Source organism: Cervus canadensis, chromosome 2, assembly GCF_019320065.1.
Source record: "Cervus canadensis isolate Bull #8, Minnesota chromosome 2, ASM1932006v1, whole genome shotgun sequence".
NCBI lineage: Eukaryota > Metazoa > Chordata > Mammalia > Artiodactyla > Cervidae > Cervus > Cervus canadensis.
This window is the reverse complement of record NC_057387.1, coordinates 77,816,058-77,835,252: the sequence shown is the minus strand read 5'-3', so window position 1 is coordinate 77,835,252 and position 19,195 is coordinate 77,816,058. Positions and strand designations below refer to the sequence as shown.

Below are 19,195 nucleotides of genomic sequence, written 5' to 3'. Positions count from 1 at the left end.
ACTGCAGCCATGAAATTAAAAGACGCTTGCTCCTTGAAAGAACAGTTATGACCAAACTAGACAGCATATTAAAAAGCAGAGACATTACTTTGCCAACAAAGGTCTGGCTAGTCAAAGCTATGGTTTTTCCAGTGGTCATGTATGGATGTGAGAGTTGGACTGTGAAGAAAGCTGAGCGCCAAAGAAATGATGCTTTTGAACTGTGGTGTTGGAAAAGACTCTTGAGAGTCCCTCGGACTGCAAGGAGATCCAGCCAGTCCATCCTAAAGGAAATCAGCCCTGAATATTCATTGGAAGGACTGATGTTGAGGCTGAAACTCCAAACAATACTTTGGCCACCTGAGGCGAATAACTGACTCATTAGAAAAGACCCTGATGCTGGGAAAGATTGAAGGCGGGAGGAGAAGGGGACGACAGAGGATGAGATGGCTGGAAGGCATCACTGACTCAATGGACACGAGTTTGCATAAACTCCGGGAGTTGTCGATGGACAGGGAGGCCTGGCGTGCTGCAGTCCATGGGGTCGCAAAGAGTTGGACACGACTGAGTGACTGAACTGACTGAAACAGGCTTAGGGATAGTGGTTATTTATGTTGTATATAGTTTGGTGTCCATTATTATAAATTCTTCTAATGATTGAGATAATTAATTGGATAGAAGAAGCTGTCTAGTTATAAAGATTATAGTTAAGGAGTCTATGTAAATTTATTATAGTCTATGTAGTCTATGTAAATTTTCATTTCTTGAGTCACAGTATTTATATGTAGTTTCTTCCTGTTCTAACCAACTGGAAGAGCCTGTTAATTTATGAATTTTACATATAGTGTTTTTCCTTAATTCACAGAATTTTGCATGTAATAGGCTCTCATTAAATGTTGGTTGAATTGTGTTCAAAGTGGTATTGATAAGTCTACCTGTTTCATGCAGTAAGTATTTCTTTCTTTGCAAACCAAATCTTTACATGGTTTTAACATTAATTTTTTACTTTTTAAAATTGTGATTTCACATTATTTCTGTAATTTTTAGGCTGTCAGAAGCAAATTCTCTTTTTTGTTGCTTATTTTCTTTTGTATAAGTATTAGTCATTGTTTAAGTTTACTAATAGTAGAATGACAACAAGTTCCAATTTGCCTGTGACAATCTTGGTTTACCTGTAGTGTTATGGCTTAATTATTAATAGCTTCCTCTTTCACTCTTAAAAGTACTTTGGTTTAGATAATAATTTAGTCACACTACTCATTAACAACTTTAATTGTGAGTTCACAAAAATTTTTTGAAAAGAGGAAAAGAAAAAATTTAGATGATTTTTTTTTACCTTATATGTTTTTTCATGTTAAGTTAAATGACATGATATATTAAATACAAGTCTATTTCTTGAATATTGATTGATGGAGTGGTGCTTTTTTTTCCTTTCTTCCCCAGGTATTTTAACAGCAGTGATAACAATTTACAGTATTGGGGATTGGACTATCCACCTCTTACAGCTTATCATAGTTTTTTATGTGCATATGTGTAAGTTTTTCTTCCTTTACATAACTCTACATATCTATGCCCTTAGCAGATGTAGTAAGGAACAGTTTGTTGATTAGAGGAGAGATCGTTTGTAGCTGTTATTGTATTATGGTTTGTAGAGCACCATGCCTTTATAATTGGTTTGTAGGAAAGTTAACTATCAGAGTTTTAATATTTGCGTAATCTTTTTGGTGGAAAGGCTAGAAAAAGATGCAAAAAGTCTAGCTTTGTTTTGAAGTAGAAAAGTTACCAATTATGCATGGTTGACTGAGAAATATATCTAATACGGTTAGTTGTGCATGGGAAAGCTTTTTTCCTGGAATGGCCCAAAGTAAATGAAAAATAAAGGTCTAAATGGTATTGTGATTAACCAGTCAAGTACTACAGTACTTCTAGTTCTAGAAGTAGTAGTGTTTCACTTATGATTTAAGATAGGATTGGAATTCCTTCTTTTACAGACATAGAATGGTTTATAGATGATAAGGCACTTCTGTATAGTAGAGACCCAGTTCTACTCTGTAGTGGTATTCCATTTCAGAACTGCAATGTGTCAGTAGAAATTCGAGGAACTTCCTCACAGTATCTTCTGAACTTATTTATTTTACTGTTTCATATTTTTAAAAAATTAGCTTCCTGGACAAAAAATATGTCTCCAAACTTCATGATAACTAGTTGTACTTTTCAGTGTTCTGGATAATGTAGTACGATTGAAAAGTTAATTTATCTTTAATACTTATGTTCAATTTTATGCAATGATTTATGATTAACAGCTATTTATTATAGCCTATTATGATAACTGAAAAGCTGATAAATTATAAAGCTGTGATCCTCAGTCCTAGTATATTGCTGTTTACCAAGTACATGTTTAGTAAACAAAAGGTGACACATTAGATTGTTTTCACATTGAAAGTATCATGAAGGTAGGACTTTTAGTTAAAATGTTACATGAGTTTGTTGGAAGGTGAGCACGGTAGGGTGGATTCAGATTTTTAGCTTTAGTCAGTTTCACATGGTTAAGTACAAAGAGTTAAGCCTTAACTCTATTGCTTTATAAAAGCAATGGCCACTTTTCAACATAGATTCATATGTCCTCAGGTGTCCTTATTGCTAAAAGCGATGGGGAATAAAGTGCATGTATATATGCTTTGATTTGCAGGGCAAAGTTTATAAATCCAGACTGGATTGCTCTCCATACATCACGTGGATATGAGAGTCGGGCACATAAGCTCTTCATGCGTGCAACAGGTAAAAGAGCAATAGATATTGAATGTAAAATTGGATTAAACATTTTTTTGAACTGATGATAGGTTCTATTATTGTCCTTACTGACTTTTACAGTTGTGTAACTATACATAAGACCCCCTGGAGAAGGAAATGGCAACCCACTCCAGTATTCTTGCCTGGAGAATCCCATGAACAGAGGAGCCTGGTAGGCTACAGTCCACGGGGTCACAAAGAGTCGGACACAACTGAGCAAAAATCAATCAGTCAACTATACATATGCATATATATGTATACTGTTTGAGCAAATGTGTATGTAAACTAAAACAAAAAAGTAGAAATGAATAATTCTGGGTGCTTTACATTTGTTATTATTGCATTTAATAATATGGACATCCAGATGAGGTAAAATACTGTTGTTATTCTTAAGCTGAGAAACTGAGACCCAGTAAAGTGAGGGTAATATTAATAGCTCACCTGAAGTTGGCTAGCTCTGAATTAAAGTTTTAATTGTTTAGGTCTTTGCTTTGATAAATCCCTTTCACTTTTATTTTTTATTTTTTTTTAAAATATTTATTTGGTTGTGCTGGGCCTTAGTTGTGGCATATGGGAGCTAGTTCCCTGACCAGGAATCGAACCCAGGCCCCCTGCATTGGGAGCTCAGAGTCTTAGCCACTGGACCACCAGGGAAGTCCCCCCCTTTCACTTTTAAAGTAAAGTACAGTTGTATGGGCTTCCCTACTGGCTCAGAGGTAAACAGCCCACCTGCCAATGCAGGAAATTCAGGTTCAGTCGTTGGGTTGGGACGATCCCTTGGAGAAGGAAGTGGCAACCCACTTCAGTATTCTTGCCTGGGAAATCCCATGGACAGAGGAGCCTGGTGGACTACAGTCCATGGGGTTGTAAAAGAGTTGGACATGACTGTAATTAAACAACAACAGTTGTATATCATACATTGTATTGCTGTGTAGTGTTGCTATATTAATCTTTATAACAAATGTTTATTGAGCATTTATTGTATGCTAAGATTTGAAAGTAATAAGACTACATTTTTTAAAAACCTTTACAAGACTTAGGCTTTTATGGGTTTTTTCCTTAATTACTCTAAATCTAGTCAGATTTGTTCTCTTTAGCATTCACCCCATGATAGAATCTCAGGTCCAAGAGAGAACCTGCATTGCCTCTCCCTCTCCCACACCACTCCCTTCCCACCACCCCCCCAGTGCTTTAATCCTGTCTGAACTGCATACTCACCGCATGATGTTTAGCTTCTGAGCCAGTACCTGTATCTGGAGGAAACTCACGACTTTTAGACACAGTCTGCTCTATTTTCAAAGAGCTCCAATTATTAGAAATTTCCTTCTTATATTGAACCTTCACTAGTCATGTGAAGTTCTGTTTCCTTGGTCCACACAGAACAAGTCTGATCCTTTTTATACCTAACACCTTACAGACACGTGAAGTTATCTCCTCTCCAGGTTAAACATTCTTAGATACTTCAGCTCTTATTAGATGACCAGTTTCTTGAATGTAATTATGGTTTTGAGGCCTCTGCTTGTGCTCCTTTGAATATATTCCAGCTTTTCAGTGTCATCTTAAATGTAGAATCTGGGGATGAAAATAGATTGCATGCATCTAACACTGATAGTTTACTATTGTTTACCTTACTCTTGAACTTAAATATATGTTTTCTGGTACAAGAAAAAAATAGGCTCTTTGGATAGCTATGTTGTACTGTTGAAGAACTTAATACATTAGTTTTTCTTTGTTCTGAAAGGACTGAACATTCAGAATTATGAATTGCTTTATTTTTTCCCCACTTTTTTCAGTTTCTTCTTCATCTCAGCCTCTCAAGCTCTTTGTATGCATTAATTAGCAAAAATTTATGAATTTTTTTAATTTTTTATTTATTTTTTATGAATTTTTATAAATATTCACATTTAAAAAGATTCTCCTATGCATCTCCACATTTGAGGTATTGTTCACATCAGGAAATTTGGAGCATTTAGATATTGAGGGGAAAATAAAAGTTTACTTCCCTTGCTTTGAGTATTCTTAATTTTTAAATCCAGGTCAGGGCAAAGAGAGAATTAGATACATTTAATTAATTTAATGTGTGAATTTATTAGAGGAAAATAAGACACTTTCTAGTCCTATATCAGTTGAAATTAGGCACAGGTGAAGGGAATGGAAAGGGCTCCATGTGGAAAGGACTCGTCCAGAGTGGGTAGCTGCTGCTGCTAAGTCATTTCAGTTGTGTCCGACTCTATGCGACCCCATACACGGCAGCCCACCAGGCTCCCCCGTCCCTGGAATTCTCTAGGCAAGAACACTGGAGTGGGTTGCCATTTCCTTCTCCAATGCATGAAATTGAAAAGTGAAAGTGAAGTCGCTCAGTCGTGTCTGACTCTTAAGCAACCCCATGGACTGCAGCCCACCAGGCTCCTCTGTCCATGGGATTTTCCAGGCAAGAGTACTGGAGTGGGGTGCCATTGCCTTCTCCAGAGTGGGTACCAACCTTGTGTTAGTAGAATTCCCATTCAAGGTTGGAGGGAGGCGATTAATAGGTTATAGTGAATCCTGATGGACTCTCGCTTAAAATCATTTGTTTGTTTTTTCAGTGTTAATTGCTGATTTGTTGATATACATACCTGCAGTGGTTCTGTACTGTTGTTGTTTAAAAGAAATCTCAACTAAGAAAAAGGTAAGTTTTGAAGTAACCTGACATTTCATCTCTGAAATGTTTTATTAGCTTAGCTATTAATGTAGAGCTTAAGGAAGCTATGCTTTTGGGAATAGATAATAGGAAACAGTATATCTTCTGTCAATTAATTTTCATTTAGAAACATTAACTTATCTTAGAGTAATTATTTTAATGCCCAACTGTAGTAATAAGAGGCACTGAATTTTAGAAGTTACATACTGCTGAGTTACACAGCATGCTAAATTTATTGCTTAACTGGTAAATTTGAATGTTGGGTTGGCTTGGGAGAATGACAACTGAAAGGCATTTTGAAAAGTTGCTATATATTCTCATATTCACAGTTAATGAATATTCTCTTTGGTCATTTTATATAGATTAATTATTAGATTAATTTATCTGATTTGTATATCTAAAAGTGCTTTCTCTAACAAATACCTTTTAGTGATTTTTTTTTTCCATTTTTACTGGAGTATGCTATGTCACCTCCATGAAAACTTCAGTATTTAAAGAGTTGTTTTATAAAAATGATATATTTTGATAAATAGGTAAGAATGGATCATTTGCTACTGTGTTAAATGAAACTATGCATTTACCCAGTTTGATTCAAGTAACAGATTACTTTATTATTTCATAATAATTTTCTTTATAATAATTTTCTTTACAGATTGCTAGTGCATTATGCATATTGCTGTACCCAGGCCTTATTCTTATCGACTATGGACATTTTCAGTATCCTTTACTGATTCAGAAATGAAGTCAGATGCACATCATGAAATCTAGGCTCTGTTTTTATAATGTTGTCTTCTACAATGTCTTATTTACTAGGGTTCTTGCTATATAAACCTTTTAAAAATGATAAAAGTATCTCTTCACCAAGTGTTTACTTGAAAGGTAAAGTTCAGATTTATTAAAAGTAGAAATGCTTTTTCACACCCATTTGGCTTGGGAACAGAACATTGGTAACTGATTAGCTCTTCTGGAAAGTTAGAAAAAGAATGCCAAGTACAGTGATGCTCTCCTAATATTAAAAAGGTAAAAAACATCTTCTATCTTTTGTAAACGTTATCTGACACTGACAAAAAGACTTCCAGTTTTTGAGTTTTAAAACAAAGTGTTTTTCTAACAGATAGTGGTAGCTGGAAGCTTCAGGAAACTAAAATTTAATGATTAAATCTATGTGGATTTTGTGTGTTTAATTTTTGGTACCTAAAATAAGGAACATTCAAATAAACAAATTGTAGAGGAAAGTTGATAAAATCTGTACATGGCTCTCCAGTTTGTGTTCTAATGTATTAAATATTGCTGTCTGTCTCCGTCTGTCCCAAAGGAAAAAAAATCCATACCATGATTGCTTAATTAATCATTTTTCCTTTTGTCTCTAGTCTGTTTTAGTAATAAAATTAAAATACATATATGTCAAAAGACTTGAGAAAGAAATTCAAATATGTAGTTGCTTCCACCATGTTTTTTATTCTGTCCACTTTCCTAATTGAGCTCTTTTTTTTTTTTTTTTTGACTTTGTAGATTCATGGCTTTCAGATAGTCTAATAATATCAAGAACACTGAGATAAAGAAAGGAAACGAAGTTGTTTATAAGATTTTTTAAAACTATATTTACTTTGAAATGTTAACATTCATTCAGAAAAATGCATAAAACATAAATGAATTGGCTGTTATCCATGTCAAGAAATAAAACATTGCTAGTATCCAGAATGACCCTGTACACGGCCCTAGTACTTCTCACTCCTCCTTTCTCAAAGATAGCCGAATACTGACTGCTAATACTATAGTTTGGTTCTCCCCCTTTTTTGAATTTACTATAAAAGAGACAGCACAGTAGGTATTCCTCTGTGTTAGGTGTTTTTGATTCAACATTGTGAGAGTTATTCGTGCAGTTCTCTGTAGTTGTGGTTTCTTCTCTTTCTCACTGCTTTGTAATATTCCACTGCGTGAGTACACATGATTTTATTACTGATAGACATTTGGAGTGTTTCCAGGTTTTGGCTATGATAAAACTCTGCTGCTTTGAACTTTCTTGTAAGGATCTCTTTGTACGCATGTAAATATATTTCTTATGAGTGGAATTGCTGAGTTATAGGGTATGCACATGTTTAATTTTAAGTATTCTCATATGGTTTTTAAGCATAATCTAGCAAGTGAGACTCCTGTGAGCAGTGGTGTAGGTGCTCATCGTCAACAGTTGTCAGCTATTTTCCTTTTAGCCATTCTGGTAAATTTGTAGTGGCGTCTTCTCTGTGACTTGAATCAAACTCTTGAAGCTTTTGGGATTATGTCATTTTGTAGGAACACACTTTTTTTAACCACTATTTACTTTACTTTCCTCATTTGTAAAATGGAGATGATAAGAACCCTACTTTTTAAGCTTCTTGAGAATTAAATGAATTCACATTTGTTAAACATTTAAAACACTACTTGGGAGGTGTTAAATACCATCTAAGTATTTACTTGCTCTTATTATTTGTATTGTTGCTACTGCTTTTGTTATTACTGTTTTTTACTTTTTGGACTCTGAAATTTGATATTAGTTTGGACAGAGGCATTTTTGACAGTAGTTTTGGACACCCTATGGATCATTCATTTTGAAGACTCATGTTCTTCAGTTCTGGGAAATTCTCATGAATAATTTTTTTTTTTATAATTCCCTTTTTTTCTGAAGCTTGTTAGATAGGTATTAGATCTTTCATCTCCATCTTGAGCATCTGTCTTTGTTTTATATTTTTGAAGATTATCTTGCTTTATATCTAAAACTTCTGTTAAACTTCATTTGTTAAGCATATGCTAAGTTTCAGTTTACTTTCTTCCCCACATTGTTCTGTGAATTATTTCTGTTCTCCTAGGTCAGTCTTTTCTCCTTTTCACTTTGGTCCTTTTTTGTCATAGTAGTAGTGAAAGTCACTCAGTTTTGTCCGACTCTTTGCAACCCCATGGACTATACAGTTCATGGAATTCTCCAGGTTAGACTGTTGGAGTGGGTAGCTGTTCCCTTCTTCAGGGGATCTTCCCAACCCAGGGATCGAACCCAGGTCTCCCGCATTGCAGGCGGATTTGCCACCTAAGCCACCTGGGAAGCCTAAGAATACTGGAGTGGGTAGCCTATCCCTTCTCCAGCAGATCTTCCCGACCCAGGGTCTCCTGCTTTGCAGGTGGATTCTTTACCAGCTGAGCTACCAGGAAAGCCCTTTTCTGTCATAGGTGTTCCTTAAATGTCTGTTTGATCCAGATGTGTTTATTCTAAGAATAAGGCAGAAAAGAAAGCTGCATGTGAGCTCTCCATACTTTTAGTCCACTGTGGGGTACATGGTAGGGTTCTGGCCAGCACTCTGGGATCCTTAAATGTCACAGTGTGGAGGAATTTGCACTATAGTGTTAACTTCTGCAGTAGTTGCTTGGATAGTTTATTCCGTTTTTGGGGAGAGAAATATTCCTTTTTTTCGTCGCCCAGGAGTAAATGCTTTGGCTCCCAGATAATCTTTGCAGAGGCATGAGGTGGGATATGATTTCTCCATTTGGAATTTTCAATTAATCCTCTTGTTTTCTTTTCAACATCCTCAAGTACTCCAACCTACTTGTTTCCAGAGTTCTCTGAGGGTGGCTAGGCTCCTTGCTAGCCTGACCTTCCTCTTTGTGTTCACTAAACTGTGGCCTCTTTTAGTGTATTTGATTGGTTGCCACTTCTCCTCTTTCTGTCTTCTACAGATGGGTTGAAATCTTTATCTCTTATCACCCGTCCCTGTTCTCTTTATGGCTGTAGATGTATACTTTAAAAGATTCCCCATTTTAAGGGGGTCTCAGAAAGGAGAGGAGGTAAGCATGAGTGCTCAGCTCACCATTTTCAACTGAGAATCTAGTTGTGACACTGTTTTCACATAGCAGTGTTGTTAATTTCCAATCAGGCACATGTATTAATTTATATTATTGATGCATATTATAGAGGGAGGATAGTGATATTAGTAAGTTCAGTGTTTTTGTGTATTTTTAACTCTTGGAGCATTGATTTTGGTATGTTGTTACAGTAATGTTGTAAAATAACCCAGCAGAAAACAAAGCTATGTGTTACTTATTTAGAGTTCTTTTAAATCTAAACAAATCAGTCACTCTGTTTAGTAGTAGATTTAATATATTTGAGACCACTATATATAATTTCAAATTTGTTTACCAATTCAATACTTTCAGCTTTTATTTAGAAATTGTTTTGATTATACATATTATTACAGAATCACGTAAGTAAAATGTTCTTTAAAATGCAAAATCTCTTTTAATTATTGAGATGATTTCCTTGACATGAGAACATATATAATTCTGTGAGTCTCGGCTTTGCTTTGTGGGGCGTTCTTGGAGTATCTTATGACTGGGACCTGCTAGGGTCCCTGGCATTTTGCTTAGCTATAAACTATAAGCAGATGGAACTTTACCACTCCTTGCCATTTTTTTGTTTTTTACTTGGCAAGTGTTTTAAAAAAGGCCTCAAAGGAAAGGGGTGAGTGGCTTTTAAATAGCAGAATTCAAAAAATTACTTCAGCTAATTTATTTGGCATACTTACCTTGGAGGAAGGTGGTCTTTTACTTTGCCTCCTGGTGATTTCTTATTAATGTGTTGGTGGCTGTGGGGTGAATGGAAAGAGAGATTGTTATGTTCTGTACTATTTTATTTTAAATCTTCCTATTGAGAAAAATATTTTGATCAATAAATATTTATGGGGACTTCCCTGGTGGGCAAGGGGTTAAAACTCTCCACTTCCACTGTAGGGGAAGTTTACAGGTTTGATCCCTGGTTGGGGAACTAAGATCCCGCTTGCTATGCATTGTGGCCAATAAATAAATATTTTAAAATACTTGTATTTACTGGAGGTAATGTGGATTGGCTTGGTAGAACATTGCTGTAGGATTTCATCCCTTTAGAGCATGTTGTATACTTACTAGAAAGACATCCCAGTTTGACATTTTTCTTCATGGCTGCATAGGAGTGGCATCTAAGTTAAATGTTAATAAGGATGGTGATAGTCTTTTTGTTGGGGAATTGCACATATTAATAGTTGTAAATTCCTTAACCGTGATTTAAGTAGATTCTCATTCATCTTAAACCTGTGTTGGTGGCATAGATTTATTATTGCTGTACATTTGCATTTATTATAGTTAGTGAGCCACAGATTGATTTCTCAGAATTACTAACCTCTCTTTATTTTACTGTTTCCCTCCTTTTGTGTTTCAGGTTGGTGTTATTAATTAAGCTGACTTGTACTGTTGTGGCTTCCTTCGTTCTCTGCTGGCTGCCATTCTTTACAGAAAGGGAACAAACCTTGCAAGTTCTAAGAAGACTCTTTCCAGTCGATCGTGGGTTATTTGAGGCATGTTTAAAGACTTTTCTCTCACTCCTTTCTGTTACAGGCCTTTCTCTGTGACCTTTGAGGATTTAATGTAGAATACTCACAAGGAATAGTGACTTCAGCTGCTCTAGTCCTGCAGTCATTCCTTGCCAGTTATTTAACCTGGTGCACAACCTCTAGCTCAGCTGACATGTTCTAGTACATTACATGAGTAGGTAGTATTTATGCCTCCATGAAATCCATAATTCAGTTATACATTTTTCTAATGAAATAAGAGTCCATAATGAAAGACAGCATGAAAAGTTGCAGCTACAAAGTTAACAGTTTTGTGATTTTTTTTTGGGCAGGGGGGGTTGTATTCTCTTTTTAGTCCTAGGAAATTATTTATTAAACTAATAATCATGTTTGCTTCAGAAAGATCTCATAATTCCTTATGAGATATATAACCTTCATCCATAGTAATTTTTAATGAGAATCATTCATTTCATTTCATTTAATGCTAGCTTAATCACTCTTGTTAAACTTTTATTGCATGGATAATTTGATTTAGAGTCAGTAATTAAATTAAACAAACCATTTTTCTGAAACAAAAAGGTCTTTTAATAAAGTGAGAGACAACATATTTATAGATAATTTGCTTTTGAATAAATATTTCTTTTAAAAAGAATTAGAAAAGCATATGTATCTTTCTAATTCTTGAATATATAAAATTCTATAGAATATCTTTCAGTCAATCTGTGGGAGGATGGAAGAGAAAGAGACTAAGAGAATTTGGTGTTGTGAAGGAACAGAAATGTATGCTTTGTATGTCACTTGGGATAATGATGGTGACCATACTGATAAATATAAACAATCACTGTTGCCATCACCACCACTTACTAGGTACTAGACACTTCACATGTAATTTTATTTGATCCTTAGCCATAGCGATGAGATAGCTATACATACCCATTCTTACAGATCAGAAAACTGAGGTCAGAGGTTCATATAGCCAGTGCATATGGCAGAGCTGTAGTTTGAACTCAGAATTATGTTCCTAACTTCTTTATATATCCTCTAACCTTAACACTTATATAAAGAAAAGTTTAATTCTCCACGTAAGCTGCCTGGTTCTTTGCCTTTCCTTCTGTTGCAGAAATGGTGTTTTTCATGGTGATTATAAAAATGAGTGTCATGCATTTTTATGGTGCTGTTGGTCACCTCATTCACTCGTTGCCCTCAAAATCTGAAGAGCAATTTCATTGGCCCAGCAGAGGGAAGTAGGATGGTACAATTGTCAGTGATTGTCACTTTCTTGATGTTGTGCCTACATGGCTGTGAGTTAAGCAGCTTTGCAGAGGATGGGTTTCATGATCAGAGAATTGTAGTTACAAATATGATTTTGAAAGTCATTCTAGCACAATTGCTAATGTTTTTAAACCTGTTGATTCATTAACAGTTGACTCTTACCATTGCTAGTAGCTAGTAGGTGTGTGGTAAATGGGTCAAACAACATGTATTCTATAAATCAGAATACAATTAGAATACAAAAAGATTTCTTAGATAAATTTCCAAAGATGAATAACAGTGTTTAGGGATAATGTGCTGCTCTTTGAAAAATATTAAGTATTTTTGGGGAGCATCTAAATTATGATTGACTAGTGATTTAGATCACCTCCTATGCAAAAAATGAAAGCTCCCATTGTTTGAATGTGTGTGTGTTCTTTGGAGGGTTTAATCAGCTTAGTTATGAAATTGTGAGCAAACACTTCCCATGACCCAAAAGTTTATCTCTTTAGAGATTATGGGATGTACGTTGTGGAGTTTAATATTTCTTTTAATCATACTGGAAGGGAAAACTAACAAATTTCTTTTAAGGATAAAGTGGCCAATATCTGGTGCAGCTTCAGTGTCTTTCTCAAGATCAGGGATATTTTGCCACATCACATCCAGATAATGATCAGGTAAGAGATGCGAAGTTTGTATATAGTGTTTTATAAGCTACTCTTAAAGTGTCATGGCAATACCTCACTCATCTGACATCATAGGAGTAAGGTAGTCTTCATTAGTGAATCGTCCACATAACTTAAACTTATGCTGCCATATAACAGAAGTTTCTTATTTGAAACATTTTATGTGAAAGTGATTGTTACTACTTCCCTCTTCCTTAAACAGAGTAAACATGATGTACCATGACCTTGAGTTTCAGTGGTGTGTCAGTCTGGGTGAGAAGTGAAATGAGTAGTAGGTCACTGTGTGTGTGTGACTTTATTACGAGGAATTGGCTTATACATTGTGGGGGCTGGCTAAGCCAGCAGGAAGTCCACAAGGCCGGCATTCGGGAGAGGGTATCTGGGGAAGGAAGCGCTGTGCCAATCCCCCCTCCTGCTCCGTCCTTCCCCCACCCACTGCTGTTTGGAGTCTGAGCTCGGGGAAAGCCTAAGCCGCCTTTATAATTTTTTTAATCAAGTATTTAAGTTTTTTATTTATTTTTACTTATTTTGGGCTGCGCCGGGTCTTTGTTGCCGCATGTTGGCTTTCTCTGGTTGTGAAGAGGGGGCTTCTGGTTGAGGTGGCTTCTCTCGTTGAGGATCACGGGCTCTAGAGCACAGGTTCAGTAGTTGTGACGCAAGGGCTTCGTTGGCTGTGCACCTTGTGGATCTTTCTGGAACCAAGGATTGAACCCATGTCCGCTGCATTGGCAGGCAGATTCTTAACCAGTGGGCCACCAGGGAAGTCTGCTAAGCCTTGTTTTAAAGGCTTCCAAGTGATTCAGGCCCAAGATAGCACCCTTTTGATTAGCTTAAAGTCAGTTGAAAACGGACTTTCTCTTTCCAGCAGCACCATCATTATTGTTTGAATGACTGGGAGGGGTGTGTGTGTATATGCCGCCTGCCTCTCTCCTCTTGTTCTTTTGGAGAAAATCCTTTGTGGCCCACCTTAACAGGAAACAGACTAGTAAAGCGGACAAGCCACAAAGCCACCTCAGGTGGGAAAATCAGTTATTATTTTGCCTTATAACTCTTGTTTTCAGGGCTTTCACAGGCTGTTTGCCTTGGTACTAAGTGGCTCCGACTGTGCTTCTTGCTGAGTTCTTTTTCCTCCTTGCCCATCAGTCATCACAAGGAGAAGCTCTGGCAACTTCCCATTCCCTTTCCAATTTGTTCTTTGTGATTTACCTTGGGTTGAAAATCAGATAATCGACTTTTGTGAAATGAGGGCTAATGAGGTTCTCTTGTGAGTAAATTTTATGAATGTTTGTGTAACAAATACAGAATTGTTTCTTTATACCTAGTTTTATTTTCTTGTTTTTTTGTTGTTGTTCAGACACTAAGTTGTGTCTGACTTTTTGCGATCCCGTGGACTGCAGCACACCAGGCTTCCTTGTCCTTCACTCTCCTGAAGTTTGCTCAGTCATGTTCATTGAGTCCATAATATTTGTTTTGAGTGTTTGCTGATTGACTTTTAGCTGTCTATCTTTGTATCTTTCCCAGAATAGATATTAAATACTAAAATAACATAAGCAATATTTAGTTCTACAGTGTTTTGTTCTGTATTATATAACACATACATATTAAAGTGTGTACATATTTCAGTGTATGGATTTTATTTAGTCATTTGGTCTTGAATTTATTATTTAATACATAAACTTTTAACTAGAAATCAATTTAAGTTGATAAGTAATGTGATCCTTACATTTAAAAAAAGTTTGATTTTTGTTAATTTTTTAGCTTTTGTTTTACATTTTTGAGCCTGCTTCCTGCATGTATAAAATTGACACTTCACCCCTCTCCTAAAGGATTCAGATTTACTCTGGTAAGTTTCTCATAACTTTAGATACTTAATTCTTGCTGCAATTGATCTTTTAAAAATATAAATAATTATATTCCTGCTTTGAACAGGATTTATTGGATTGAGATATAAGACATTCATTTACTTGGCAAACATTTACTGAGCGTTTGACACACTTTGGTGCTGTTTTGGAGTAGGCTGAGCAATCAGAATCTTTCAGTTTAATTCAACAACTATTTAATTTTCTCTTGGTCAGTAAGGGAATGCAAAGAAGAAAACAGTGGTGATGGACATGTTTAAACTATTATGCTATAAAGCTGGGGCATTAAGTTCTGTCAGGTACAATGGAGTGCGATGATAGTGTGGGAAAAGGAGACATTACTTTGAGGGCAGATTTTAGACAGTTTCTTAAAGCAAGTGGGACTGGAGCCAAATTTTGACAGCTGAGCAAAATTTGGATTAGGTGGTTAAGACAGGAGGAAGACCTTGAAGGTACAGATGTGGGAAAGGATAAGGAATCATCTGGGAACAACTATTAACCAATGAAATTTGTGTGACTTTTATGTAGGGGTGTGTGTGTCGAGGTTAGGAGAGAATACAGGGAGAGAGAAGAGTCAGAAAGGATCAAATTGTTTAAGACCTTGTATATTGGGTTGAATAATTTGGGGTTTGATTTGTGTGCAAGAGGAGCAGAAAAGATTTTGGAGGAAAGGGGACAGATCTCCCTTTTAGGAAGATGACTTGTGTCAGTTGGAACATGGACTGGGTATATATTCTACATTTTGGGTTTCTTTGAGTGGGTTTATAAATTCCTCCTGGCTGTATTTCTGTGGTGTTTATAAAATTGGTTCCATGTACCTTGGTCTATAAAATGACATTTAAAGACTATCTTTTTAAAATGTCAAGAAAATTTAGTTTATGAAAATAGTGGACTTCTAAAGGGACAACGTTTTATTTTTTATTTTTCTAATTTTTGGCCATGCTACGTGGCTTGCAGGATCTTAGTTCCCCAACCAGACAGCAAACCCATACCCTCAGCCATGACAGTGTGGAGTCTTAACCACTGAACTGCCAGGGAATTCTCTAAAGGGACAACATTTTAGAAATTAGTGTTTCAGTTCTGGGACTGCCACTTATAGTTCATTCTAAAAACAAGCTAGAGCAGAGCAATCAGTCACGTATTTCAAAAGTGCCTATCAGTTCCACAGTGCAAGAAGCATAGTTTCATGTTCCTCTGTTTTAAAAAATTACCTTCTTATTGATGATTTCTGTTGTTTGTTTCTGTGAATGAACTCTGAGCATAGTAAGTCATTTATAGTAACATTCTATTGGATGTTTAGGAGGGTGAACTCTGAGCATAGTAAGTCATCCATAGTTAATATTCTGTTGGATGTTTAGAATAGGAGGGATGTGGTTAGTAATATTCTGATGTCTTCAGTAGGCCTAACTTGAAATATTTGCAAGCTTATGTAAAATTGTTATTTTCTATGCTAAATAACTATATATTTCAAAGATGCTGAAATGGAATTTCAGTGTCGGTAACTGTAGCAATGTTAGAGATGATTACTTTTAGGATTAAAAGCAGAAAAAAAATTTTCTTTCTCTTAATTTTCTAATTTTGTTTGTTGTGTTTTAATACCAACCATTGTGTTTAAAAAATAAAAAAACATAGTGAGGTACTTTTGTTGATGTTTTAAATTCTTCTTGACTAGCTTTAAAAACATTTCCTATTACAAAGTGTTTTCTTTTCAATCTAGATTGAATTATTTCTTAATATAGGTCTATAATTGAGGTAGTTGGTACTACGAATACTAATAAACCTATAGTGGTCAAGTGATTTTTACCTGTTATTTTCAAGAGGTATTTTTTTAAGTGCCCTGTAACGTGCCAGGTCCTCTTCTTGGTTCTGGCATGTCAGTGAATGACAGCTGATTATCCCTGCTTTCTTAACTGGGGACACTCATGCTAGTTGGCACAAGGACAATAAGTAAAATGAATCAGTTAATAGGAAGATATCTGGGCGTAATGAAGACTATGAAGAAAGTAGTCTTATGCGAAAAGAGGGCTGGTGGGGTTTGGTTAGGGTAGCAGTACTTTAGGTTGAATAAAGAAGGCTTCTCTAGGGAAGTGACATTTGAGCCTTGAACTGAATGACTGGTCAGAAGGAACCAATTACAAGATCTAGGCTCTGACTTGATAAAAAGTAAATTTTTTTTCCTTAAGGCAAGAACACGTTTGGCACATTTGAGACATTAAAGGGACACGTGTGAAATGACTGATGTGCAATGAGTGAGGGAGACATTAAGAAATAGACTGGAAGAGGAAGGCAGGACCCAGATTATGTCGAAGTTTAGATTTTAATTCTAAGTGTAATGGGAAGCTATTGGAACATTTTAACCAGGGAAATTACATGATCTGATATTGTGGCTAAATGGAGAATGGATTATAGGGGACAAGAGCATTACCACTTAGGAGTCATTGTAGTGGTCCAAGAGGAAAATAGGGGTGGCTAAGACCACTCTTCTGCCACCATCAGCAGGGTGGAATGGAAAGAAGTGGGGTGAATATTGTATTAGGAGATGGTGTAGGTAGAATTTGCTGATGGATTGGATGTGAAGCATGTACAAGATAGTGAGCCAGGTTTTTTGCTTGAGCAACTGGATTGGGTGTGTATAGATAGATGTCTAATATGCAGAGTATAAACTCCTAAAGATAGAGTTACATTTTAATTTAAAACCCCAGATAGCAAATGATTACTTTATAAAACACTATATATTTTATTGAAGTGCATGTTTTAAAAACACTCAAATAGATTTATTTTGTCACTTTCCTATTTTGACCTTCTTGACTTCATACTTTTTAAATTGTCAGAGATTCCAAGGGAGGATGAGGTATGATTATTGTGTCTGAAGTATTTACTAGTTTTATTAATAACTGAGACTCAGTGAACTTGTTTTAGATGGTTAAGTATTATAATAGTTAATTTTCAAAATATTTTGATAATTAAATTTGAATAAAATATTATGCTTCTTAAAATTGTATATAATTTTCCTTTTAGCTAGAAGCTTTATTAAACTTTAAAATTTTACTTGAAATGATTTTAATGTGATTCATATTTAAGTTGCTATTATAAGTTTTTGTATCTGATTTTCTGTCCTTTTTCCTTAAAGGTTAGCTGTGCACTATCATTCTTTTTATTTTCTTTCCAAGTTCATGAAAAGTCCATTCTTTTGGTATCACTGTAAGTAAAAAGGTTTCAAGTATGGTTTTATTAATTATTATGTGCTTATGATATATACATGAATCTAATACTTACATATAATCATCTAAGTGCAAATCAAAACTATACAAATGTTACATAGTTGCATAAAATTATTTCATAAAATCACATTTTTTTAGAATGATGACCTGTTACAATTTAATTCTTTATACTTTAAACTGATAAAATTTTATAGAATCATTTCTGACATACTTATTATTTCTTCCTGTTTTTTCATTTTGTATTTGCTAATAAAAATGGTCTTCTAAAGATGCTGTACTCTGGTTGAAGCCTATTTGTCCTCTTTGCCTTTTTCATTTCATTCATTTCCATTACTACTCAATACCTTGCTCTCTCTGTTAACCTCTTTAGGGGTTTCTTTATATGTTGCCTCCTTTCTAGTTCTGTCAAGACTTTTGTTTAGACTCTACTGGTAGTCTCTAAATCTAGGAGCATTACATTTTTTTTGGATTTCATAGAAATTGGGTGGCAGTTGGGGGTATATTATCCCACTATTAAAGTAATACTGCCCAGAACACTGTGGAATACTTGAATCCTGTCCTAGCTCAGTCCCACCCCTCACCCTGTGTTTGCTAGGTTCCTGTGAAAGATACATATATGAAATGACCAATGACTAGTGGAAGGAAGTATTGCTTTTATTAGGTGGAGCTTTGGACTAAAACCTCAGTGCAGAGCTTTATGGTAAGCTGGTCTATGGGGCAGCCCTCTTTCCTCTGAACAAAATAGTCTTGTACAATTGTAGACCGAGAGGGCAGAAAAATTTCACCCCCCAAAGTCTAAACTTGAGTTAGATCTGACCACTGTTGTGTAAGCCTCGGCTGACCCTACACAAATCCCAAGTGCCAGGGGATGAAACTGTGGAGAGGTGCTGCTTTCAAACATGTATAATTTCCCCCAGGATTTCTACTCTGTAGAAATGACCTTGATCTGTGACCTATCATCTGACCATTCAGGTTAGCTCGTGGTCCCTGAATTTCTGGGAGTTCAGACTCTACAACTGTATTTTGATTACTTATAACAGTAAGTGACTTTAATTTTGATCAAATATTTTAAAGTTAACATTAAAAATTCTCCTCGATCTGGTTCCAGCTAATCTGTCATTAAACAAATATTTCATTCAATAAATATTTATTGAGGTCCTACCATCTGCCAGGTACTGTTCTGTGCACTTGGGATATATCTGTGAACAAAACATAACAGAACTGCTACTTTCTTAGGTTTGATTCTCAAGGACAGACACTAATAATTAAATAAACATAAGAAATTAAAGTGTACTAGAAGGTAATAAAGGCCATAAAGGATACGTAAAAGAGATTAAGGGAAGTTGAGAGTTATTGGAGGTGGGTAAGGAGCAAGTGCAGG

General features: G+C 35.6%; 1 protein-coding gene across 2 annotated transcripts in view; it reads left to right on the top strand.

The window, feature by feature from the left end:
* Positions 1 to 19,195, top strand: part of ALG6 (ALG6 alpha-1,3-glucosyltransferase) — a 52,781-nt gene that overhangs the window by 22,251 nt on the left and 11,335 nt on the right. The window contains exons 1-10 of one of the 2 annotated variants that reach the window (XM_043461099.1): positions 505 to 926; positions 1,423 to 1,512; positions 2,669 to 2,757; positions 5,355 to 5,437; positions 6,102 to 6,166; positions 9,750 to 9,935; positions 10,668 to 10,803; positions 12,640 to 12,725; positions 14,493 to 14,577; positions 17,724 to 17,794. In XM_043461099.1, coding sequence (XP_043317034.1) covers positions 922 to 926; positions 1,423 to 1,512; positions 2,669 to 2,757; positions 5,355 to 5,437; positions 6,102 to 6,166; positions 9,750 to 9,935; positions 10,668 to 10,803; positions 12,640 to 12,725; positions 14,493 to 14,577; positions 17,724 to 17,794 — 896 coding nt within the window. In that variant the 5' untranslated portion in view covers positions 505 to 921. Of the gene's footprint in view, positions 1 to 504; positions 927 to 1,422; positions 1,513 to 2,668; positions 2,758 to 5,354; positions 5,438 to 6,101; positions 6,167 to 9,749; positions 9,936 to 10,667; positions 10,804 to 12,639; positions 12,726 to 14,492; positions 14,578 to 17,723; positions 17,795 to 19,195 lie in introns of those variants that run through there. The other variant, XM_043461098.1, reaches the window with a different exon arrangement.